The 27655-nt window shown below is 35.3% G+C and overlaps 2 protein-coding genes across 2 annotated transcripts; both read right to left on the bottom strand.

Moving 5' to 3' along the window:
- On the bottom strand, positions 1–3618 carry LOC149895358 (adenosine 5'-monophosphoramidase HINT3-like). The gene is made up of 3 exons (XM_090118914.1): positions 3262–3618; positions 1667–1860; positions 1–172 (listed from the first exon to the last, which is right to left on the bottom strand). Exons 1-3 carry the CDS (start codon positions 3545–3547, stop codon positions 146–148), a joined length of 507 nt encoding a protein of 168 aa, XP_089975040.1. The 5' UTR covers positions 3548–3618; the 3' UTR covers positions 1–145.
- A 2977-nt stretch (positions 3619–6595) lies between these two features.
- Positions 6596–11241, bottom strand: LOC149895359 (uncharacterized). The gene is made up of 4 exons (XM_090118921.1): positions 11164–11241; positions 10743–10770; positions 9181–9432; positions 6596–7365 (listed from the first exon to the last, which is right to left on the bottom strand). Exons 1-4 carry the CDS (start codon positions 11188–11190, stop codon positions 6800–6802), a joined length of 873 nt encoding a protein of 290 aa, XP_089975047.1. The 5' UTR covers positions 11191–11241; the 3' UTR covers positions 6596–6799.
- Positions 11242–27655: the final 16414 nt, after the last annotated feature.

Below are 27655 nucleotides of genomic sequence, written 5' to 3' on the forward strand. Positions count from 1 at the left end.
TTCTTCATTGGAATAAAATTTAATAAGTAATAGTTAATAACATCAATATTTTCCCAAAGTTGATGTGGCAGTGTTGCCAACATCATTTGTTATAAACAATTCACTATATGTAATGTAATATTTACTAATCCCTCCTGGCAACACTTTATAGCCTGGATGATACATAGTCAGGCTGAAAAGAAAAAAAACACAATTAGATGAATGGATAACATTATATAATTACTAGTGGTCCGCCCCGGCTTCGCCCGTGATACCTACATGTTTAAACTATCCTATCTCTCAAGTTGGATCGAACTGCACATGGTGTGCGAATTTTATTATAATCGGTTAAGTGGTTTAGGAGTCCATTGAGGACAAACATTATGACACAAGATTTATATATATTAAGATTATCGAATATTTTTTTACTACCATTCCACACACGGTTTCCCTTACTTTATCAAAACTTAAATCTTACTTCAGAATATCTGTTACTATAAAAAAAATTGCATCTAAATCCGTTGTATAGTTTTGAAAACTTTTAATACACAGGGACGTACAAACAACAACATCAAATTTGTTTTATACTATGTAGTGATTTCTTATAGTAATATTATAAATTGGAAAGTCTGTCTGTCTATATGTTAGGCTTTCATAGCTAAAGCCATTATAGAGAAAACATGTGACTTTTGTATTGCACGCCTCATAAGCGAAGCGTTGAGGTGGGTACTACTGTCACTTCGCGCAAAACATCTGATTTTTCATACTTAAAATGTCTTTATGTATCATACATTGCACTTGTAAGATAATACATACACACACATATTAAGAAAAAACACTATTTTTAACGTTCATGATATTTTTGATGTCATTTTTGTTATTTAAACTAGTTAAAAAACAGTTTAAAAAAGTTCTGTCTTGGACGTCCGTGTGTCTGTATGTGCGGATCCTTTTTCTTGTTAACACGATAGCGACCGAAATACTTTACTAATCGAGTATTTTTTTTTTCTCTTACGCTTGAGTATGCTCAGGAATAGAACCCTTTCATTTTTCAGGGTCTGATTCGATGTGGTTTAATTGTTATTAAATAAACAAAAATAATAATTAATAAATATTTATTAAAAAAAAATTATGAGGCGTGCACTTTTGGATTTTCCAAATTATATTTTTTTATCTATATATCTATAGTAATATTATAAAGTTGAAAAGTTTGCTTATTTGTTTGAATGCGCTAATCTCAGGAACTACTGATCTGATTTGGTATATTTTTGATGTTAGATTTAGTGTTAGATAGCCCATTTATCAAGGAAGGTTATAGGCTATATATCATCATGCTAAGACCAACAAGAGAGAAGCAATGCGGACCACAGACTAGACATAATATATGTACTATGTTCTATACTAATATTATAAAGCTCAAGAGTTTGTTTGCTGTTTGAATGCGCTAATCTCAGGAACTACAGGTTCCGGTTTGAAAAATTCTTTTGGTGTTAGATAGCCCATTTATCGAGGAAGGTTATAGGCTATATATTATCACGCTAAGACCAACAGGAGCGGAGCCACGCGGGTGAAACCGCGGGGCACAGCTAGTCATTAATAAACTCGATTGAGAGTCAGTCTGAAGTTTATAAATCTTTTTAAATAAATGTAAGCTACAAACTGATTTAAATACACAAAAAATACTTACCGAAACGAACCAATACGAATCCTTCTTGAATACCATTTTTGACAAGAATCCCATCTCAGACTCCGGTGCTATAGTGTGCAGGTGTAAATGCCTAACGCTTCTGAACGGCGGCCAGTGGTAGCCGAATCTTGCATCTTCGATAGACAGGTTGTTTTGAGCAAGCATGTCTTTTGCGATGGAGAACATCATTTCAACTGGAATTTTTTGTGATTTTTTAGAAGGGTTTTTTTTAAATACATTTTATTTATATTTATTTATGACACTTCATTGTACATGTAAGAGAAATTTAAAAGAAATGAATACATTAAATTGAAATGTGTACATATAGCCTTATTGCTTAAAAGCAATCTCTTCCAGGCAACCATTAAAATAAAGGACATGTAAGACATTGATAAAAAGCATTTTTTTATTGTTTGATATTAGATTAATGGTGATGTGTAGAAAATTATTGTTATATTAGTTAACTAGCTTGCCCGCGGCTTCGCCCGAAACCTGCATAGTTCCTGTTTCCGTGGGATTTCCGGGAAACCTATCCTATGTCCTTCCTAAGGTTTCAAGCTACATCTGCACCAAATTCGAAGTCAATCGATACAGTACTTTTTGAGTTTAGCCCGGACATACATTGATAGTTGTTATACATATTGATATTATGTTGATTATAAACTTATGGTGTGAGTGAAGTCCCCGTAGTGGGGTAAGGGGCATTATGCATACATCTGTTTCACTGATCGATTTTCTTTAGGGACAAGTAGGTGATCAGCCTTCTGTATCCTACTAGACCAAGACATTTTTAAAGTGAAACTTTTATTACATCGTCTCAAACTTTTTGATCTGTGTAGCGCATGTCGCGTGTATCGCGGCTGCCGAGTAGGTATACCTACTAGTAGGTAGGTAGACCGACACGCGACATGCGCTACACAAAGCAGTGTTCGGAACCGTTCGAACAGTTTCACTTTTACCGTGGTTTCATAAAACCACACAACATTTTTTTTTGTTCGTCTCCACCGCTAGTATATCATTAAGGTTGTTTTATTAGCAAACTAGTACTTAGATATAAGATAAGAGAGTCTTTGTAATGCAACTATCTGGATTGTCAGATCTATCTATATTGGGCGTGACTCTGCGAAAAATAAACTATATATTATACTATATAATATATAATAAATAAAATCTATACAAATATTATAAAGAGGAAAGGTTTGATTTTTTGTTTGTTTGTTTGTTTGTATGAATTGAATAGGCTCCGAAACTACTTGGCAGATTTGAAAAATTCTTTCACTGTTGGAAAGCTACATCATTTCTGAGTGACATAGGCTAGGTTTTATCCCGGAAATCCCACGGGAACGGGAACTATGCGGGTTTTTTTTTGAAAACGCGGGCGAAGCCGCAGGCGGAAAGCTAGTATATAATAAACGCATTTAAATATTCATAAAATATCAAACAAATAATAACGAATGTTAATTCGTCTCATTATCGATCTGTCGTGATAAACGCCCTTTAAACAGATTACTAATTTAGACCTTAGGTAACATAGAGGTTACTTTTTTTAAGTGAATAAGCCGTAGAAATGTTTAATAGAAGTTTTTAAAGCTTACCTAAATCCTTATCTGCCGGTGTAAGTGCTTTCGCATCTTCAATATGCCGTTTTGGTACCGTTAAAATATGGTATTTGCTCGCCGGTTTAATATCCCTAAATACACAAACGAACTCATCCTCATACAACAATTCGGTGTTTTCTAACTTATTTACTATGTTGCAAAATATGCAAGAAGATTTTTCAACGCTCATTTTTCTTAGCAAAACAAGGTTTGAAGTTGACAACAGCACTGAGCGGACCCGGACCACAGAGCGGGCTGATGATTTTAGACAAAATTTTAACATTCCATAAATTTATATTCTGTGCACTGATAACATCCGATATACAGCCATAAAAATTAACGTTAAATATAAATATTTGATGGAATTTTTGATTTTATTATGATCTTAAAAATTGACAAGTCCAAAGTTCAAAGCAATGATATTTTGCGTTCATACTTCATCATTTTTTTATGATAGACCATTGATAGTGTGCACCATTCTCAATTCTGCTTTTTTTAGTCTATGAGCTGTTTTATTTTCTGTTCATTTGAATAAATTGAGGAATAAAAATAAAATTAAATTCTGTGATTATAGTATATATTAAATTCGTGCTCTAATTAAATTCTAATTCAAATATCAAACAATTAAAATGCAATTATTATTTGAACAAACGTGTAAAATTTATATTAAATTGTTATAGTTGTATGTTATAGTCCAACCCCGAAGCTCGGGCACTCGTAGGTTGGACTGGTCAATCCTCAGGTCTGACATAACTTGATCAAAGCCCAAATAAAATATGTAATATTTCGGCCTTTTACTAAACAGTTTTCGTCAAACCTGGGAGATACAGAGATACTAATTTGGCAAACGTCAAACACAATTTTATTAATCGGGGATTGACCGTTCAAACTTGAATTAGGTTGAATGTCTTATTTCCGTATATTTTGAAAGCATTTTATCATTTTAGCAGCTTTCCAGTCCTAAGTACCGATTAACTCTGCCAGTTCTGACACCTGATTGGTCAGTTTACGTGATTTTCATTTGTATTTGAGATGCTTTGGAATATACGGAGGTTAGTTTGTATGAAAAAATAATATTTTTAAATTTTAATGTTTGTTTAATTAATAAACTTAAAATGAAAAATTAATATTTTTTTCTGATATGGTGAAGCATTGATTTTAATGTTTATTGTTTAAATAAAAAATTAGATCGACGTTTGACCGAGATTTGCAGTCGCTTCTAGAATTGACCAGGCCAAAACAAACAGAATAATAATTTACGTTCGACGTTTGACTGAAAAGTTAGGATGGCTTTTGCCAAACCTAAGATAAACCAGTCCTTCCGCGAAGTATTGTGTTTCGGGATTTGACTATAACATATATGTATATAGCTATATATATACATACATATTATTACTAGCGGTCCGCCCCGGCTTCGCCCGTGGTACATATGAAAAATAGATGTTGGCCGATTCTCAGACTTACCCGATATGCACAGAAAATTTCATGAGAATCGGTCCACCCGTTTCGGAGGAGTATGCAAACTAACATTGTGACACGAGAATTTTATATATAAGATTATGATTTATGGTGCATTAAGGGTATTTTCAAATTACGGGGCTGGTAAATGTAAATGAAATAATGGTAAATTGATACGTAATTAGTGATTGTTTTTACAAATCTGAATGCTTTTATTATCAAACCCGTTTATTTTCATGCGATACTTCACGATATAGAAAACGATGCTGAAGTATTTTTACTTTATTCACAATTTTATTATAGAAAAATATACCGGCCGAATTGAGAACCTCCTTCTTTTTTGAAGTCGGCTAAAAATATTACCTCATATCCGGAATTCTTCGAATGCAATATACTAATTAATATTTTTAAATTTAATTATAAAGCTGAAGAGTTTGTTTGTTTGAACGCGCTAATCTTAGGAACTACTGGTCTGATTTGAAAAATTCTATCGGTGTTAGATAGTCCATTTATCGAGGAAGGCTATAGGCTATTTATATCATCACGCTAAGACCAACTGGAGCGGAGCCACGCGGGTAAAACCGCGGAGCGCAGCTAGTCAACTATATTACTGAAATTGTTTGTCTTTTATTTTTTGTATTTTTTTTAATCTCATGGAACGTGTCTTCAATTTGCATGTGCCTTAATTGAATTATCTACATTGTGGGACAGATTTAAAAATAGACGTCCATTATATCTTTAAAAAAAATATGGTTCGTTACGAATTCCCGCATTTTTATGTAGCCGTTCTGTACAAATACTGAAACAAAAAAGAGCATGTGCGATGAGCAAACGTGTCAGAAGTGAAACTTCTTTGGCAAGGTTCAAAGATACCACAATTGTCACCTTACTCCATTACGTGACGGTATTGCCATGACGCGATCTTGAAATTTTACTCTCAACGCGCCTAAGAAGTTTCACTTAGTGTTTTTGGGTGGGAATAGACAAGCCAGATGTAGCCTTTTTTCTTAAACAGTATAATATATTATATACTAATATGTATTATAAAGCTGAAGAGTTTGTTTGTTTGTTTGAACGCGCTAATCTCGGGAACTACTGGTCCGATTTGAAAAATTCTTTCGGTGTTAAATACCCCATTTATCGAGGAAAGCTATAGGCTATATTATATCATAACGCTAAGACCAACAGAAGCGAAGCAATTCGGGTGAAACCGCGGGGAACAGCTAGTATTAGTTAATGTACCTACCTATAGGTAGAAAAGAAATTCATCAAATCTCTAGTCATCAGTTTTTATACGGATATGGTCGAGTGCTGTCAATAGTCGTGTGACTTGTGAGTCATGTCCAGTCATGTCATACTTAAAAGTAAAAAAAAATGGCACCAAAAACTAATTTGTTTTTATAATAATATATCTATATCTTATTAGCTTTCCGCCCGCGGCTTCGCCCGCGTTTTCAAAGAAAAACTCGCATAGTTCCCGTTCCCGTGGGATTTCCGGGATAAAACCTATCCTATGTGTTAATCCAAGTTACCCTCTATATGTGTGCTAAATTTCATTGTAATCGGTTCAGTTTTGCGTTCAGGTTTGCGTGAAAGACTAACAAACACACACACATCCTCACAAACTTTCGCAATTATAATATTAGTAGGATAGGATTATGCGTGACTTCCCTCTAGCTTTCTATCATAAATATGAACCACAAGTTGAAATACAGTTGGTATAGTTGTACCGTCTTTATATTTTCATCCTCACAAAGTTTCGCATTTATGAATATTAGGAAATAATAGGTAGGTACCTATTAGTAGGATTGTATACAATTAGATAAGACTCAGTAAGAAACTTGTGGGTTTATATAAAATAAAAAACACGAAGAATATTGCATAAAACATTTATTTAAAGAAGAAATACACAGAACCCTTTCGAAACGCAATTTTCAATGTCATTTGAATTCGATTTCTTTTTTTTTCCCGATGAACTTGACATAATGTATAAACTGTATATTATCTGTGCAAAATGTGACATTCTCATATTAATTATCTATATGACGATAAAATTACGTTTCTATTTTTAAAAGCTTTAAAAGTTAATAGCGGAATTAGCATTGCTTTCGTCTGCGGATTTTTTACTCAATGACGTACTTTCATTGTGGTTGTAATCAAGGCTATCCGAATGGCTATTGCTGTTACTTTGCTCGGCGTTGAGGCCTGATGCGCAGGATTCCAACGTTGACGTCAACTGCTCAGGTGTGATGTCACCCTGGGAGAATAGGTCACTGAGTTTGCTGGTAACACTCGCTGGTATAGTGCCATTGGAGCTGAAGAGTTTGATGAATAAGTTGAGGAAGACACTTAATCCGTTGTCCGCGCCGTCCGCGCCGCCCGCACCGCCCACGCCGCTCAAGCCAGGGATGTTGCCGAGAATATTGTTGAGGAAGTTGAAAGGGAAGCCATCATCATTCTTGGCGGCGTCGTTGAAAAAGCTCTTGAAGGTTGGTACTGGTACATCACCATTTGGATTTGCTTTTCCCAAAGCGATCTTGAGGGCGGCTAAAACTTTAGGAAAGGCAGCAGCCCCGTCGCTGCCGCTGAATACATTCGAAAAAATACTGGATAAGTCAGGTAGACCTGCAGGGACCGGTAGGCCTGCGGATAGAAAGAGTTTTGTTTTGTTAAAAAGGAGCGTGCGGGTCTCATTTACAAGATTCAAATTTCAAAGATACCAAAACGTCGCCTCACTCCATGACGTGATGGTATTGCCATGACGTGACCTTGAAATATTACTCTCAACGCGCCATAAGAAGTTTCACTTTAAAAGTTTTGTATTTACAGTAGAACTTCGATTATCAGCTGATTTGATAGGGACAACTGTTAAAAAATATTGTCACGTACATATAATAAACACTAAATTTCCGCCCGCGGCTTCGCCCGCGTTTTCAAAGAAAAACTCGCATAGCTCCCGTTCCCGTGGGATTTCCGGGATAAAACCTATCCTATGTGTTAATCCAAGTTACCCTATATATATGTGCTAAATTTCATTGTAATCGGTTCAGTAGTATTTGCGTGAAAGACTAACAAACACACACACATCCTAACAAACTTTCGAATTTATAATATTAGTAGGGTAGGATTATGCGTGACTTCCCTCTAGCTTTCTATAAATATGAACCACAAGTTAAAATACAGTTGGTTTAGTTGTACGTTCTTTTTATTTTGTAATTTTATAATTGTTACGTGCATAAATAAAACATGTATTTTCTTTCTTTCAAATACATATAATATCTGGGCTCCAGCAAGTTCGGACCCGCTTTGCCGACGCTGTCAAACTTAACAAGTTATAAACTAAATCCTTCAAACTCAAACTCAAACATTTATTTATTCAATTAGACTTCTTCTAGAAGCACTTTTGAAACGTTTTTAACATTTACCATCGATTCGGAAAGCAGTATATCTACGGAGAAGAACCGGCAAGAAACTCCATAGTTGCTCTTTTAAATCATGTCAGTTTTACAATTTAATTTTACAAAATACACATGTAGAGATAAACTACGATAACATGGCGCGCCCCTCCAAAATTCAAAACGTTTGAAAGTATTTGTGAAAGTATTTACAATGCACCACCAAGATTCACAACGCATGTGTGCGTAATGAGACGGCCGTCAAACAAAAACAAATCCACGGATTTGTTGCTCGACTAGTCACGCTCTAATCGCTCATTATTATTAGTAATGGCGCTGCACTGACGTATTCTATGAAAACGACACGTGCGTTGTCTTGGGCGCTCGGCAACTTATGATTAGTTGACCAACAAATCTGGACGTAAAGTACTAAACTCTAAAGACGAATACGTACAACTACATACAAACTCCTTCGTAAGGATGTCACTACACACATTGAAACAGTAATTTGGAGGGGCGCGCCATGTTATCGTAGTTTATCTCTAACATCATTTATTATAATAATTCCCCATGAAACATTCCCAGTTTTAATATTAATACAGAATATTCGCTAACTTTATCAGTGTTCCTTGGTAACGGTCAGGTGCCGTATATAGACCTCATATTTCCAGACAGTTTAGGCTGTGAATTGAACTGACTGGGAAATTGTTAGCCGGCAATGGTTAGCCCAGATCATTTGCATTTTTTATCCCATCTTGTTAACTTTACTATGGATTTAGAAATTATATTATTTCCCGACGCTTCGAACACCCAGTCTGCCCTTGACCACGCTCGCTGTAAAGTGTTCGATTCTCTATGGAGACGAAGAAAAAAAATGTCTTGGTCTGGCACTTGGCAGGGCATAGAAGGCTGACCTACTAGTCCCTGAAGAAAATCGATCAGTGAAACAGATGTATAGATAATGCATCTGCGCTTTACCCCACTAGGGGACATGACTTCACTTACTTATAGACCCGTGACCCAGCAATGGGAACGTATATGGGCTGATGATAATGATGCTTACCTCCACTGAGTCCTGAACCGAGCGATTTTACAGCGGAGGTAGGATCTGAACCTGAACCGAGTCCTGATGTTAAGGCGGAGGTAGGATCTGAACCTGAACCGAGTCCTGATGTTAAAGCGGAGGTAGGATCTGAACCTGAACCGAGTACTGATGTTAAAGCGGAGGTAGGATCTGAACCTGAACCGAGTACTGATGTTAAAGCGGAGGTAGGATCCGAACCACCACCACCAGTCAATGAATCCAATCCAAATACTGAAAGAAACAAATCGATTAATTAATTAATTTATTTATTTAGGACAACTTACAAAACAGACACCTTTACATGATTATAGATATTTGAAACATACAAATATAGATAACCGAGTGTTGTTTTGATTACAAGTTGCCACGGCTTGTTAACGGACAATAAAAAAATAGACGTTTTATTACATAAAATTACTATTTTGCTATTTTAACAACAAACTTTTAACTTTAAAAGTGTTTCAACAAACTTTTAGTTTGTTGTTAATTAATTTTAATTAACAAAAGAAGACGAGAAGAAGGTACGCTAAAATTTACATATTCTTAAATTACTAGCTTTCCGCCCGCGGCTTCGCCCGTGGTTAAATAAATACCAGCCTATTTCTCGTCAACATGGGATTTCCGAGATTAAAACAATGTCTTTTCTCGGGTCTCAAACTATATTTGTAGATACTAAATTTCATCAAAATTGGTTCTGTGGTTGACGCGTGAAGAAGAGACATGCAGACATATCTATGATATTTTATATAGATGAATCTCTCACAATTTATTTGTTGATGACATGAATTATTTAGTTTTATGTATATTATTACATATTGTGTATGTAATACGAAATTGAATCGTATATCTTATACATATATATTATATTCTCGTGTCGCGGTGTTTGAAGTTGAACTCCGTCGAAACGACTTGACCGATTCTTATTTATTATAATAAATTATAATTTTTTGTGCATATCAGACCATAGGTCTGAGAAGCGGACAAGGGAGCGTCCATAAATTACGTTAGTGGTTTTAGGGGGAGAAGGTCGAGTCGAGTCAAATCTCACCTAACCTTACGTTAGGGAGAGGGTCTCGGCAAATATTACGCTTTTTTTTCTAATTGAAACAAAAAAAATATACTTTTTGGTGCATTTAATCCCAACTGTACATGCTAAGGATTTAATCTTGCGGTTACGATTTGAGTATTCAATATTAAGAAAATTGAAAAAATAAACTTGAGCGATGTCAAGGGACATCCGGATGGAACGAAGTGTTAAGTTAGAGAGAGACAGACAGAGAACCACGCGCACGCCGCACGGCTTACTCTAGCAAAAAGTGTCGTGACAACTTTTCGTAAGAATTTTTTCCGTCTAACCCCCTTTCACCACGCGCGATAAGGAACTTCGTTCCAAAAACCTCACGTAATTTATGGACGCCCCCAGCATAATATATTTTTCATACTCACAAGTGATAAGAGTATGGCAGAACAACGTTTGCCGTGACAGCTAGCACACAGCTTACTATACACAGATAATGTATGCTAAATATTCAAATACTTACATGGTTGGGCCTGAACGGCGACAAGGCACTAAAAAAAAACATAAAACCATAAATCTCTAATAATTAATATTATAAAGCTGAAGAGATTGTTTGTTTGAACACGCTAATATCAGGAACTACTGGTCCGATCTCTTTTGATGTTAGATAGCCCATTTATCGTATGGATATATCATCATGTCCAACAGGAGCTTTTTTCTGTAAAGTTTCATCCAAATCCGCCCAGTACTTTTTGAGTCAATTCGTTACAAACATAGAAATATTTACTCTATAAAATATTACTAAAGATTAAACTCTATCCTAATAAAAAACAATATCACGAAGATTAATTTAAAAATACTTTTTATTATTCAGTTCCAGACTTCAGTCAACCCGGCAAGGGGCTAATTACAATAAATCATAGAAAAAAAAAAAAAATTCTTACCGCGAATAAACCAACGAATACTTTCATGATTACTTCCTTCCGCTTGGCGAGTGTGGCCGTCACAAAAAATCTGCCTAATTTATATCGATTTCGCAATGACGTAAACGGGCAACACCTGAGCAAATATTAGAATTAGAATTTATTTGTTAAATCTGTTTCGTAATTGCTTTTATTGTATACCACAGATAATTTAATACCTACAGCTATTCATACTTATGTACTAGCTTTCCGCCCGCGGCTTCGCCCGCGTTTTCAAAGAAAAACCCGTTCCCGTAGGATTTCCGGGATAAAAACTATCCTATGTCCTTTCTCGGGTATCAAAATATCTCTATACCAAATTTCATGCAAATTGGTTCAGTAGTTAAGGCGTGATTGAGTAACAGACAGACAGACAGAGTTACTTTCGCATTTATAATATTAGTATGGATTTGTGTTTGGTGTACTAGCTATGCCGCGTGGTTTTACCCGCATTGCTCTGCTCCTATTGGTCATACCGCCATGATATAGGGTAAAAGCCGGATAGTTGCGCCACTTTTCAAAAAAGCTATATTATGAAAAATTATGTACTTAATAAGAATAATGAAACAAGTATATCAAAAGATAGGTCTTTAAACCATCATATTAGCCTATTTTATTAAACATAATTATTAAAGGTTTTGAGTAAATCCTGTTTTATTTGACCTCTCAAATGAAGGATAGTTGCCTAATCTAGCGGATAGTTGCCTATCGTAAATAATACTTCAGAGGATACTTGCCTCGTGAGGGGATAGATGCCTCACAATATTTTTTTAAATAAAAAAACAAATTTATATCAATTCACTTAATCAGTCTTTATTATTTGTTACAACTTTGGCATTAATCATCAGAAGTGAGGGATTTCATCTTTCCACTTCGCATGCACTACAGTTTCATCCATATTAAATATTCCATCTGGTTTAACCAGCAATTCATTCTCAGTTAAGACAGTAGGTATACTTATTACCTATCTCATGATCAAAAAATTTTGCAACGTCTTCTTGTTGAGACCCCTCGCTCTTTCAATTGATAAACCCTCAGCTTGCCTCAAAACTATTTCGGGATTTCTTTCCAGAAAGCTTTTTAACCATTGTGGCCCAGCCGTTATGCTTTAACCCCAAATTTTTGGCAAACTGGCAAGCTAGCTGACGAATTGTATTTCTTTCAGGAGGAAATCCTGCGTCTCCGAGCTTTAGTATATGAGTCACTAGTCTTTTTTCATTTTCAAAATCAAGGACAGGGTATTTTCCTGGAAATTAAATAAAAAATTAGCGAAATGAATATTGTACCGGCACGGAGATGCCTTATTACCAATAAAAACGCAATAATATTAATATTTGCTAGTGAAAGAATTTGTAGTTGCGGATAGTTGCCCCGAGAGCAACTATCCGCACAAGTTTCTAAGGCGACTATCCTTTTTGATACGGATACTTGCCCTTTTTATTTGCGAAATAAATCAACAATATTTTGCAATAAAATGTAATTACAGTATAATTTAAAGTCTAATGCACGCAAAGAAACATAAACTATATTGAAATCACAATTAGTAACAAAAATATTCAATACAAATGACTTACCAATATAGTTTCAACGCCTATCAAAGTTTCACCGCGGAACAATTTCGCTCGCACAGATGAAACGCGTGATTCTACACAAACGATTGACGTGGCACTGAGGTCTGCGGGAGGGGTACTTACAACTATAGTAAAGCGTTATTGCCACTAATGTCCGTAACATAGTGTAGGTATTCGAAACTGCGGCAAGTATCCCACTGGCGCAACTATCCGGCTTTTACCCTATAGCCTATAGCCTTCCTCGATAAATTTATTTTTAATGGATTATTACTTATTAAGCTATTGCATAGCTTCTATCGCGGGCCTTGAGCGCGGGGACCGAATCGAGAAATTCCGTAACGAAAAAACCTCACGCTCCCCACTCCGACGGGCACGGAGGTTTGGCTTGAAGGAATAGCATGCAATAGCTTTACCGCGGCAGTCCCCGAGTGCCACACGTCTTTTTTTTATTTTTAATGGATCTATCGGTGGTAAAGAATGCCGTATATAAATATGTGACCAAAATGTACTCACTCTTACCTGTACTTTCGAATTCTCATCTGCACTCAGTTGGACAGCTTACAAGTGACGGCATAGTGCTGAATCTTATTATTTTATGCTCTTATATCGTTCTAGATATGTCACCTGGTTCAAACCACTGGACCCATAACTTTTTAACATGGGCGACATGACTAGTGTAGTCTATAATACTAAAACCTTCCTGAATCACTCTATCTAATTAAAAAAGCACATCAAAATCCATTGTGTAGTTTTAGAGATTTAAGCATACAAAGAGATACATGGATGGAGAAAGTGACCTACTAGCGACCCGCCCCGGCTTCGCACGGGTGCAATGGCGGCCGGCCGCGGCCGGTACCGTCGCAAACGCTACGTCCCGCAATTTTAAAATCTGTAATATCTTCGAAAATATTCACTTAAATCATACGGTGTAAAGGGCCATATAGATCTATATTAAATGAACAATGTATTCAAGGTATTTAATGATCAGCCTGCAACATAATATCTATACAGGGTGTCCCACTATTGGTATACTAAGCGCGAAGGGACTTATAGTTTGGCATACACTGAACACGTAAAAAATACTCAAACAAAATTACGTCAAAAATTGTTTGCTAAATTTTTCCTGAAAATCCATGTTTTCTTCTCTAGCTTCGCGCAGCCATGAGCCAGCATATACCGCTTCACTAATGTGATCATTTTGTCTATGAAAACATAATGTTAAACGATAGCACACCCCGGACACTCCATACAAAATGATCGTTTTGACAGTCACACTGTAGAGACTGCAAATGTGTGTGTTAATGCTTTATGGTTGGCACATTTGTGACTAGCGTAAAAAAAATTCGCGTTTTTCTCGATGGTTTTTCTGATGAAATACATCCGTAAACAGCACAATATCTAACCATTTTCTACGAAAAACGATAATCACAAATCCAAAATAATAAAATTACTTTAAGTCAATTTGATTAATGTTGTCAATCTTCGTTGCGTATCGTCCTTGCAGAAAAATATGGCCCATTTTATGTCTGATCGCGCGGGGGTGAGGTAAGTTTAATTTTGGCGGGAGGCGGAGAGTGTCCGTTCTGTAGCGTTTAGCTACTATTATGTATTCTGTGACGATAGCTCACGTGCGGGTGGCAAAGTTGGTCGGGTTGCTTGTTATGAGTGTACACATACTAAGACTTTTAAGAATTCATCTATTTGAAAAAAAATGCGTCTGGAGTTTTATAAGCATTTTTTACAAACAGCGTATGTAAAACTATAACCTCCTTTGAGCTTAGTATACCAACAGTGGGACACCCTGTATATACATATTATGTATATATATATGTACTAATATTATAAAGAGGAAACCTTCGTATTTTGTATGTTTGTATTGAATAGGCTCAAAAACTACTGGACCGATTTCAAAATTTCTTTTACCATTACTTAGAGGGATTCTTCCGAATCCGTGTAGAAAGAAAGAAAATAAAATAAAGAAAGAAAATAAATTTATTGCCAAAAAAAAAAAACACAGCCAAACACATTATAAAATTTATAGGCTAAGTATATTTTATCCCAAAAAACGTAAATATGTACCACGGGCGAAGCAAATACGTCCCTAAATTTCACACTTAAAAGCCGATATACTAACAACACAATTTTTTCTAAAATTTCGTTCGAAAATCAATGGCACGTGTTTGAAATTTAAAACAAATTTATTATCTACTAAAATACGCGTTAAATGTTTCTAAACGATGCAAAAAATGGTGACAGCGCGCGTGTCAAATTGCGTACAAAATAACGAACCGAATGCTTCCAATTATAGGTTACTAGCTTTCCGCCCGCGGCTTCACACGCGTTTTCAAAGAAAAACCCACATAGTTCCCGTTCCCGTGGGATTTCCGAGATAAAACCTATCCTATGTGTTAATCCAAGTTACCATCTAAAAGTGTGCTAAATTTCATTGTAATCGGTTCAGTAGTATTTGCGTAAAAGAGTAACAAACACACACATACACATCCTCACAACTTTCGCATATTTATAATATTAGTAGGATAGGATATTCCCGCCCTTTTGACTTTTTTTTAAAACAATAAAGTGACACTTGTTTTTTTTTTAATTGCTTCTTCCTGATTAAATTAGGGTCACATAAGGGCGGTAAACGGCTGTTGTTCGTGTGTAATTTGATATTATAATATATTAGCTGTTTATTTTAGGTAATTTAATGCAAGAAGTGTCGATCTGCATTTTACCGCGCGTTTGAAAGAGATACTTTTTAGTTTTTCACGCAAAAACAAGGAAATTTGGATGAAATTTGTTACAGCGATTGATTATAGTTTTAATTAGCACCTATACTATCTTTCCGCCCGCGGCTTCGCCCGCTTTGTTAAAACCTAATAAATTATATACTAAAACAATCCTCTTGAATCACTCTATCTATTAAAAAAACCGCATCCAAATCCTTTGCGTAGTTTTAAAGATTTAAGTACCTAAGCATACAAAGGAACATAGGGACAGAGAAAGCGACTTTGTTTTATACTATGTAGTGACTAGTGATGGTGAAGTAGTAAGTACCTATATGATAATAATTCTCCTTAAAAATAAATTTTGTTCGTCTACATAATTTAATAATATATCTTCACCTACCAAACACTTCTTAATTCTATTACAATAGAATACCACATTTTTCAAATTACTGCCCACCCCAAACATTAATTTTATTGTTATTCATTCTATATCAACCCTTATCGTATAATTGTTTTATTATCTGCGCAACATGAGATTGCAATCCCAAATTATTTCGCGCCCTTTTGTTTGTCAAATATTTTGACAGCTCGCCATTTTGATTGTGGGCTTATGTCATTAGTGTGATTCGATTATGTTATCTATTCCAATAATTGGGTGTAATGTGCCCTCTTCACAATGGGCAGCGTTGGCCCAACAAATGATCGTCGATGTTTGCCGAATACGGCGATTATGAATGAACATCTACAATGACGGCCGATCATAGGGCGTATTCAGAAAGAAAGCTTGAAACTTATAAGCGCTTATCGGTGCTTATAAGCGCTGGTAACACGCGCAGGAAAATATATGAACATGCGCTTATAAGCGCTGATCGGCGCCGACAAGTTTGTTAAAACTTGTTGGAACTTGTCGGCGCCGATCAGCGCTTATAAGCGCATGTTCATATATTTTCCTGCGCGGGTTACCAGCGCTTATAAGCGCCGATAAGCGCTTATAAGTTTCAAGCTTTCTTTCTGAATACGCCCTATAGACATTTAAGTGACACTATCGTGATTGCCTCTGCTTGACCAACGCTGCCCATTGTGAAGAGATATCATATTTAGTTGGGGTAAATTATAGTATCATTGTTTTAATGCTATTTATACTGGGGTTATTTATAAGATATATTAATGACGTTTAAATTCATACTCGGCTTCAATTTTCGTAGATTGTGATATTTTTATGTTAATATATATTGGTCTAAGTTAAAATTAAAAAGAAAATATATTGACTGTTGCTCTCATATCTACGAAACTTAAAATTACTGATTCCAAGCCAGATGTCGTGGGTTCGATTCCCACCCGGGGCAAATATTTGTGTGATGAACATAGATGTTTGCTCTGTGTCTGGGTGTTAATTTAAAATTATAAATGTAAGGTTTCCATAACACAAGCGAAAGCTTAGTAAGGGATCAGATCGTGCCGTGTGTGAAAATTGTCCTGAAATATTTATTAATTAATTGGTAAGTAGTGGCGTTAGTAACCGATTTATCGAGGAAGGCTATAGACTATATAATATCATCACGCTAAGGCCCTGCGCAGACGACAGACTATCCGTGACGCACTTTTTAGTCTGTGAAAATAGAACCTATGAAATTATATGCAGTAACGCACACGACGCGCAAAAAGTCCGGCGCACAAAAAATCCGTGTAATTCGGGCAGACCGCACCGCGCCGCTCCGCACAAAAGTGTGTGAAAAGAATTGAACGTTTGCTTCAACGCGCGCTAACGCAGACGGCGCACACTTTACACGATTTCCATAGCGTCTACGTCCCTACAGCTCTGCCGACAAAATGATCGAAGATGTGCGTCGTGTGCGTTGAGTCTGTGAAAAATCCGCGACCGACTTTTTGCGCGCCATGCAGACTTTTTGTGCGCCGCAGACTCGATCGCACAAAAAGTGTGCCGTCTGCGCAGGGCCTAAGACCAACAGGAGCGGTGCAATGCGGGTGAAACCGCGGGGCACAGCCTAGTATTACCGTAGTATATTATTATTAGTCTGTGGTATTACTTATACCTATTGAAAATAACGTCATCAGCTCAGCCCCCCTACATGGGCGTAGCCACGGTGGGGCAGGGTGGGGCGCTTGCCCCACCCTGGCTCTGACCTGGAAGGTACCTAACCAAATTTAAAAAACTAAAATATCTAAACTAAAATAGTACCTAGGTACTAACTATATATGTACTTAATATTTGTAAGAAATTCACACTCAAAAGTCATCAGTAGACATAAAAAAATGCGATCAAAACAAAAAGCTGGTATGATTTATCTTATGCGTAGGACACAAACGCAATCTTTTTCTCCGATTTCTCCGAGGAAGGAATTTCTCTCTTTTACTTTAGGGAAATTATTATGACTTTTTTGTAGAGAATTAAATTCGCATCTTTTTCATCTTGTAAACTTTTTTTGTAAAACTTACCGTTTACGATTTATGGCCTATTTAATGAACCGGTTCATCGTTTTTGGCTAAATATTTGATTAATATAGATTAATATAGATTAGATTATAACATAGATTAATCCATAAAATGCATCTATTCATTTTTTAAGAGCACTTTATTTTCTACAATACAGTATTTGTTTGATTTTTTTTTCTAATGCCCGTACCTTTTGAGTTATAAGTAGAACGTTTTATGTTGGGCGTTAAATCGAAAATTTCAAGGCATGCATAGTATTATAATGGTACAAATTCAACAAACTAAAAAAACGTACATTAAACGTTCTATACTAAAAAAATATGGGCAATGGAAAACATTCAGATTTACGAAAGGTAGAAAAGATGCGAAATTTTATTCTCTACAAAAAAGGTCACATTAATAACTTTTGCCCCAAAGTGGATAGTTTTTGAGATATTGGCCTTTTAAACTATATTTCATGGTAAAAAAGAAATTAATAAATCAAATTATTGTATTTATAGAAAGCTAAACTTTATAATAAAGTAGCCCCAAACATATGTTTATCAACACCTTTTTTTATCAGGAACGCGTGGATGTATTGTTTAAAACATTATCGAATACTCAAATCTAAGATCCTTTGAAGGAAAAAAAAAAATGAAAAATCCAACTACTAGGCAAAGCAATCAAAAAGATACAGCCGCTTTTGCAAAAAAAAATTCAATTATCGAAAGGGTCCCAAGAAACAAAACCTACAGGGTACTTCCCGAAAAGCATAAATTTAAAGTAACAACAAAAAAAACATGTTTGTATAGAACCCTCGGTGCGTGAGTTCGATTCGCACTTGTCCGGTTTTTTGGTTGTGTCTACTATTAACTACATCCATGTAGTATCTAGAAGACACAACTGTTAACTTATTTCTTGATATAAGGCCGGGTGTTGTCCCTAAAACACCCAGCCAGACCCTTCTGGCCATTTTTTATGAAATAAAAACCGCGAGTTGAACTTGCGCACCGATGGTTGCGTATGAGCCTGTTTATATGTTGTTACAGAAAATTTATACTTTCCACAATTATTCTTCTATCTGTCATATAAGATGTTGCTTCTTACCAAATTTCAAGATTCTGTGTTCACAGAAAGTACCCTGTAGGTACCCTTGCGAAAGTCGCAATTTGCGAAATTTTACAGCATAAACGGCTGTATCTTTTGATTGCGTTAGTAAGTTTGATTTTTTCACAGCTTCAAGGGACGGTAGACATTAGTATTTAATATTAATTTCAGCTTCGTATCTCTACGCGTTCCTGAGAAAAAAGTTTAAAGATAAACAGGCAGACAGACGGACAACAAAGTGATCCTATAAGGGTGCCGTTTTTTCCTTTTGAGGTTTGGAACCCTAAAATTTAACCGGGATAAGACCTCGGGTACTGTTTCTAGTTACATATTATTTTATATGATTGCCCCACCCTGAGCCCATGGCTAGCTACGCCCATGCCCCCCTAGTCAAGTGGCTTTCTGTTAGCGTAGCGTTCGATAGAATAGACTACGAATGTATGAGATTGACGTAAGCTGTAGATACGTTTATCTACAGCGTATCTACAGCTTACGTCAATCTCATACATTCATAGTCTATTCTATTGAACGCTACGCTAACAGAAAGCCACTTGACTAGGGGGGCTGGTCTCAAGTTTATTCGTGTGGACTATACCTACATACAGGTGAAGCTAATAAAAGTGTTTAATAATCAAGTTTGATTGGTTTGGATTAAACTCCAAAATGTACTAATTTATATTAAGTAGGTAAACAATAAATTTTTAATATTATTAATATTTAAACCTCGATATAAATAAAATGTCATGGAAAATTTTCGCCTAAGTTGAAATATACACGTGTCCCTTGTTTTGAATAGAATATAATATAGTTTTCATTTCAATGTACTTAGTTTGTAGAAATAATCGTCACTATTGGTGTTCACAAATTTATATGTATTTCATATACAGGGTGTCCCTCTGTTGGTATACTAAGCTCAAAGGAGGTTATAGTTTTGCATACGCTGAGTTTGTAAAAAAATACTTATAAAACTCCAGGAGCAGTTTTTTTTCAAATAGATGAATTCTTGAAACTCTATGTATACACCCCTACCAAGAAAACCGCCCAACTTTGCCACCAGCACGTGAGCTATCGTTTAAGATTATGTTTTCATAGACAAAACGCTCACATTAGCGAAGCGTTATATGCCGGCTGCGCGAAGCTAGAGAAGAAAACATGAATTTAGCAAAAAATTTTTGGTGTAATTTTGTTGTTTAAGCATTTTTTACTTGATCAGGGTATGCAAAACTACAAGTCCCTTCGCGCTTAGTATACCAATAGTAGTTTTTAACTCGCTTTCATATATAACTAGGTTTCCGCCCGCGGCTACGCCCGCGCATTCAAAGAAAAACCCGCATATTTCCCGTTCCCGAGGGATTTCCGGGATTGTGTCATTTTCCCGGGATAAAAAGTAGCCTATGTCCTTTCTCGGGTATCAAAATATCTCCATACCAAATTTCAGCAAATTGGTTCAGTAGTTTAGGCGTGATTGAGTAACAGACAGACAGACAGACAGTTACTTTCGCATTTATAACATTAATATGGATTATGTATTATAATATTTATTAGCTTCACCTGTAACTTGTATGTAACCGACTCATTTAGACTCGATGTTGATTGTTGACCCATTTTAAACGGACATATAATTCAAAATTCGTTTACTTATCAAGGATCGATGACAAAACAATAGTTTAATGTTTTCAATAATTAATTAGTATAGCTATATGCTTATAAAAATATCATCATTATCTATTCTACCGTATTTTAAAAGTTATGTATGTTACAGCTCAAAATTTAATTTTATCTATACTAATATACCTAATTATTATCTATAAAGCTGAAGAGTTTGTTTGTTTGTTTGAACGTGCTAATCTCAAGAACTACTGCCGATTTGAAAAAATCTTTCGGCGTTGAATAGCCCATTTATCGAGGAAGGCTATTTATTTATTATTTATTTATTTATTTAACATAATATTAATTCTTAGATGATATAATTTACATGGATGCAATCATAAACTCATTCAAGTTTTTCTGTGCACCATAAGCCCACAAACCGCTACATATGTTTTAATACTTCTTAGTTCTTAATCCTAATGAGGGTACTTTCTGGCTAAAGTCTATATCGTGACGCTAAGACAAACAGGAGCGGAGCCACGCGGGCGTAACCGCGAAGCGCAGCTAGTTCGCTCTTAAATACATCCTGTATATTATGAGATCACAAAAATAGCTATTTACTAAACAATTCAAATAACAAAAGGTGTTTTTTGAGAAACATTTGTACAAACAAAATATTTTAGTTTTAGGCTCTTTACATACGAAGTAGAAAAACGTCACGATTTAACCGCAGTTATATGAACTCTTTATTTAATAGCTTTATGACTTTATTTAGGGCTGATTTTTCAATCCTTGGATAAAACTTATTCGTCGAATAATGTATAAAACTACCATTTTAAAAACGTATTCTAATTGCCCGTATTTGACAGTTTACGTGACATTTTAATATTATCGTGTAATACTTTATTGGACGGATAAGTTTTATCCAAGCATTGAAAAATCGGCACTAAAAGGAATAAAAATATTTATACCAAGGTCATTTAACATTAAATTTTGCTTACTAATAAGTAATAGATATTATGGATTCTGTCCGTAACAGTTTCACCCACTGAACCGATTTTGATGAAATTATATTAATAAGGAAATAAGTACAAGAAAACAAAACTTGATAGGAGTAAATAGCCGCGGGTGGAAAGTAAGTACATAATATTATATCCTATCCTACTTGTTTATATAATTAAATAAATCTAATATTATAATTATGCGAAAGTTTGAGAGGATGTATGTATGTTTATTACTCTTTCATGCAAATACTACTGAACCGTTTACAATGAAATTTAGCACACATATAGAGGGTAACTTGGATTAACACATAGGATAGGTTTTATTCCGGAAATCCCACGGGAACGGGAACTATGCGGTTTTTCCTTTGAAAACGCGGGCGAAGCCGCGGGCGCAAAGCTAGTACCAATGTCATAATTATAGTAATTTTTGATTCTACTTTTTATTATTGTTATTACTTATAAACAATTATAAGTTCAATTGAAGGGTACAAGTGCAATAGAACTTATCATTTACATAAGGTGCATTGTAAAAATTAGTATAAATAGTAATTCCTTGCAATTTCACAACACATTCGTGAAAACTGCATCATGAAGGCTACAGTAGTTTGTTTTTTGGCTGTGAGTATTTTTTTACTAGATTTTTTGTGATTTTTGCATGTTGGTAAGAATTATAGTTTGGAACAATAAATAAATAAATATTTCAAGACCATAACATTGAAAAAAGTTAAGCAAATGTGCAGTTCTAACGAAACGAAATATCATGTTATTCTATGTCGTCGTTACTAGGTTACGTTGTTGAATTTTGTTGAACTGTCAAAATATGTTGCCTATTAAAATGTCTCTACTAGGAGTCATCCATAAATTACGTCACACAAATTTCAGAACTTTTATACCCTTCCCCACGTCCTTGTCACAGGTTGTCACATTTTTAGAACCCCCTCCCCCCCTTGTGTGACGTCACACATTTTTCAAAATAACGTTTGTATTATTTTAGAAAAACAGTTGTAGTTCAATTTGTTTCATATTTTCATTACTCGTAAGATTAAATACCCCACTTGCATTAAAGTACATATATCTCGATGGATCTAGAAGTTAAATATTGTTTTGAGAAAGAAACTATGTTAGAGTGCTAAAAAAATCAAGTTTTTTTTTCACATTGTGACGTCACATGCGAAATGTATAAGCTTTTGAGCCCCCCTACCTCTTGTCACACTATATCACACCCTGATGATACCCTCCCCCTCTACTAACGTGTGACGTAATTTATGGATGGCCCCCTATAATAGATATGTTATGAGTATCCATATTCTAGAATCTAGGTATTAGGCTAAGGTAGTAGGTATCTATAATAAAAAAAATGTTGTTAAATTTTTTAAACGTTTCATTTGTTAAAATATTATTAGTTAAATTTATTTAATAATTATTACCTATTTTTACATTATTTTTAGGTCTGTGTGGCTGCAATGGCGGCGCCTACATTTGGTAAGTTACTATCACTACATAGTATAAAACAATGTCGCTTTCTCTGTCCCTATGTCCCTTTGTATGCTTAAATCTTTGAAACTACGCAACGGATTTTGATGCGGTTTTTTTTAATAGATAGAGTGATTCAAGAGGGAGGTTTATATGTATAATAAAATTCATTAAATAGTGGAGAAGTACTGTTATTTTTGAGGTTTCTAATGTGATGTCGTAAATAATTACATTTTTTCCGCCTACATTGCAAACGCAGGCTGAACCCTACGAGTTTTATCAAAATAATAAGTATTGTACACATTGAAAAGGTCTACAGAAAAGTCCGCGATGGTATATGTCTATCTCTTTTAAGGATAACCCACAATAACTTTTTTTTGTCATTTACTTTTAACGACAAATAATGGCTAATTTTCGAAGCGATTTTAACCAATACAGCATTAATCCTTAACCAACTGAGTACCTTTAATACATTGTTCATTTAATATAGATCTATATGGCCCTTTACACCGTATGATTTAAGTGAATATTTTCGAAGATATTACAGATTTAAAAATTGCGGGACGTAGAGTTTGCGGCGGTACCGGCCGGCCGCCATTGCAACCGTGTGAAGCCGGGGCGGGTCGCTAGTCTACATATAATCCAACTAGCGGTTCGCCCCGGCTTCGCCCGTGGTACATATTTCGCAATAAAAGGTAGCCTATGTTCTTTCTCAGGGTCTAAAGATTATCTGTGCCAAATTTCATCAAAGTCGGTCCAGTAGTTTATGCGTGTAAACCATACATACAAACGTTTCCTCTTTATAATATTAGTATAGAAGTATATAGACTAGTTCAAATCGCACCCGTAGTTGCTGAGATTAGCGCGTTCAAACAAACAAACCAACCCTTCAGCTTCATAATATTAGTACCTATAGATTATTATTAAAAAGGTTTCGGCCCGCGGTTTTGTCCGCGTTTTCAAAGAAAATATACCATTTTCATGAGAAAATAGATTAAATTATTATTGATAGAATTTTACTTTACTATTTTATTTTTACAGATTTTCTTGGCCACAATAATCAAGGTAAGTTGTATTCTTGTATTATTCACATACACTGAATTTCCTATTTTAATTAGCTAGCCGCGCCCCGCGGTTTCACCCGTGTGGCTCGGCTCCTGTTGGTCTTTGATGATATATAGGTATCGCCTATAGCCCTCCTCGCTAAATGAGCTATCTAACACCGAAAGAATTTTTGAAATCGGACCAGTAGATTCTGAGATTAGCGCGTTCAAACAAACAAACTCTTCCCAGCTTTATAATATTAGTATAGATGTATATAACGGAGTTGGATGCGGTTTTTTCAATAGATAGAGTGATTCAAGAGGAAGGTTTAAGTATATAATTTACTAGCTTTCCGCCCGCGGCTTCACCCGCGTTTTCAAAGAAAAACCTGTTCCCGTAGGATTTTCGGGATAAATCCTATCCTATGTCCTTTCTCGGGTATCAAAATATCTCTATACCAAATTTCATGCAAATTGGTTCAGTAGTTAAGGCGTGATTGAGTAACAGACAGACAGACAGAGTTACTTACGCATTTATAATATTAGTATGGATTAGGTTTTGGTGAGGTTTTAGTCAAAGCGGTTGAAGCCGCGGGTGGTAGGCTAGTTTTATAAATAAATATTATTTCTAACTAAATATTCTTTGCAGATAATTGTTGCAATACTCCTCAACCCGCTGCGCACGGTAAATATTTTTAATATTGTATATTTTTTTAAGTTTTTATTTTATTATTTTCAAAAATTAATTACAACAAATTATTACGCCTTCAATAAGTAAAAAAAAAATGTAAAATATTTAGGTAATATTATGTATTTATGCGTTATTTTTTTAAATGCTTTTTTTATTTTTCGTACAGATTGTAACGAAAATGTAACTCAGCCGCCAGTCAAAGTCAGTCCAAATGGTAAATATTAAATTTAATAGTAATTTTAAGTTATAATATCTATTCATTTGGGGGCCGATTTTTCAATGCTTGGATAAAACTTATTCATCAAATAATGTATTTAAAAACTACCATTTTAAAAATCGTATTCTAATTGCCCGTATTTGACAGTTTACGTGACATTTTAATATTATCGTGTACGTCTTTATTGGAGGAATAAGTTTTATCCAAGCATTGAAAAATCGGCCCTAACAAAACTTATATTTTTATTATTGTAATATTGTATATATAAGTAATAATTGTATGAAAAAAAAAAATAATAGCCCCGCGGTTTTACCCGCATTGCTCCTGTTAGTCTTAGCGTGATGATAGCCTTCCTCAATAAATGTTACACTGAACGATTTTTTTCAAATTAAGATTAGTGCATTCAAGCAAGCAAACAAAGGAACTCTTCAGTTTTATAATCCGAGCCTGTGTGCGGAGCGTGTCAGAAGTGAATCTTCTTTAGCAAGATTCAAAATGTAAGGGTAATTAAATCTAATATTTTACAGATTCCTGTGAAGATGGCCACGACTACGGGGGTCTAGGCCAAGCTGACGCATGTAAGTTGAATAGATTACTAGCGACCCGCCCCGGCTTCGCACGGGTGCAATGCTGATACTAAATATACACTACAGAAAAACTGTGAACGTTGTATATAAAAACATATTTTTTACGACATCACATTAGAAACCTCAAAAATAACAGTACTTCTCCACTATTTAATGGATGTTATTATACATATAAACCTTCCTCTTAAATCACTCTATCTATTAAAAAAAACCGCATCAAAATCCGTTGCGTAATTTCAAAGATTTAAGCGTACAAAGGGACATAGGGACAGAGAAAGCGACTTTGTTTTATACTATGTAGTGATCTAGCTGCGCTCCACCCGCGTAGCTCCGCTCCTGTTGATCTTAGCATAATGATATATAGCCTATATATAGCCTTCCTCGATAAATGGGCTATCTAACACCGAAATAATTTTTCAAATCGTTCCTGAGATTAGCGCGTTCAAACAAACTCTTCATCTTTATAATATTAGACTAGATTCCGCCCACGACTTTGTATGTGCATCCCCGTTTTTCCCTGTTCCCGCAAGAATTTCGGGAAATCCTTTCTGAGCGGATGCCTACGTCCTAACATCTACCTGCATGCCAAATTACAGCCCGATACGTCCAGTGGTTTGGGCTGTGCGTTGATAGATCACTATATCAGTCGCACCTTTGAGTTTTATAATTTACTAGCTTTCCGCCCGCGGCTTCGCCCGCGTTCTCAAAGAAGAACCCGCATAGTTCCCGTTCCCGTGGGATTTCCGGGATAAAACCTATGCTATGTGTTTATCCAAGTTACCCTCTATATGTGTGCTAAATTTCATGCAAATACATCCAAGGAATAAAAAGTTTCATACAAACTTCTATTCCCTATTTTACCTTTTTTACTTTAGGGGATGAATTTTCTAAAATCCTTTCTTAGGGGACGCCTACGTTATGACATCTACCTGCATGCCAAATTTCAGCCCGATACGTCTAGTGGTTTGGGCTGTGCGTTGATAGATCACTATATCAGTCGCACCTTTGAGTTTTATAATTTACTAGCGGTCCGCCCCGGCTTCGCCCGTGGTACATATTTACGTTTTCTCTACATAAAAACCATCCTCGTACTTCAAGGAATATAATAAAAAAAGAATTATCGAAATCGGTCCACCCGTTCGCGAGTTATGCGCTTACCAACACATTTTGCGATTCATTTTTATATATAAGAAGATTATTATTTTCTTTGTAATTTTTTGTATGTCTGTTTCAGTGGGTTTCGCAAATTCAAATACTGATGGGCATGGTGGATCTTCCGCAACTGGTTTAGGAATAGCTCAAGCTTAAATATTTATTTATTTATTCTTTATTGTATCTTACTTTATAAATATCTTAGGGCCGATTTTTCAATCCCTGGTTAAAACTTAAAACTTATCCGTCCAATAAAGTATTACACGATAATATTAAAATGTCACGTAAACTGTCAAATACGGGCAATTATAATACGTTTTTAAAATGGTAGTTTTATATATTATTCTACGAATAAGTTTTAACCAAGGATAGAAAAATTAGCCCTTAATGATTTAAATGTACAAATGGCGGCCATAGGGCTGTAAGTCATCTCTGCCAGGCAGTATGTCACCTTTTATGAAATATCAAATAAATAAATAAGTAAATATAGTATTGTTAACAGCTTGAAAATATTTGTATGAGATATTCAACTTACGTTTGTAGAATCTCAAATGTAAATCAACTTTTTTTAATATGTTTGTGTATCAATTAAGGGGGCGTACATAAATTACGTCAAATCTTATCTAACCTTACGTTGGGGAAAAATTGAATAAAACACCTCGCTTAATTTATGGACGCCCCCTAATTACTTTTTAAAACGAATAATGTGTGTTTATTATAACTTTTAATTGTTGTTGTTTTTTTATTAATAAATGACTCTGAATCTTATTATTAATTTTTATTTTATTATCCTATTTTTTGTGTAAACCTTAAATTTTATTATAGTAGAGCCATTTTTCACAGATCAACAAAACTCAACAACGTAACCTAGTAACGA

The sequence above is a fragment of the Colias eurytheme genome, chromosome 31 (genome assembly GCF_061535395.1).
Source record: "Colias eurytheme isolate Ceu_HAF_F1 chromosome 31, ilColEury1 Martin Lab GWU primary, whole genome shotgun sequence".
Taxonomy (NCBI): domain Eukaryota; kingdom Metazoa; phylum Arthropoda; class Insecta; order Lepidoptera; family Pieridae; genus Colias; species Colias eurytheme.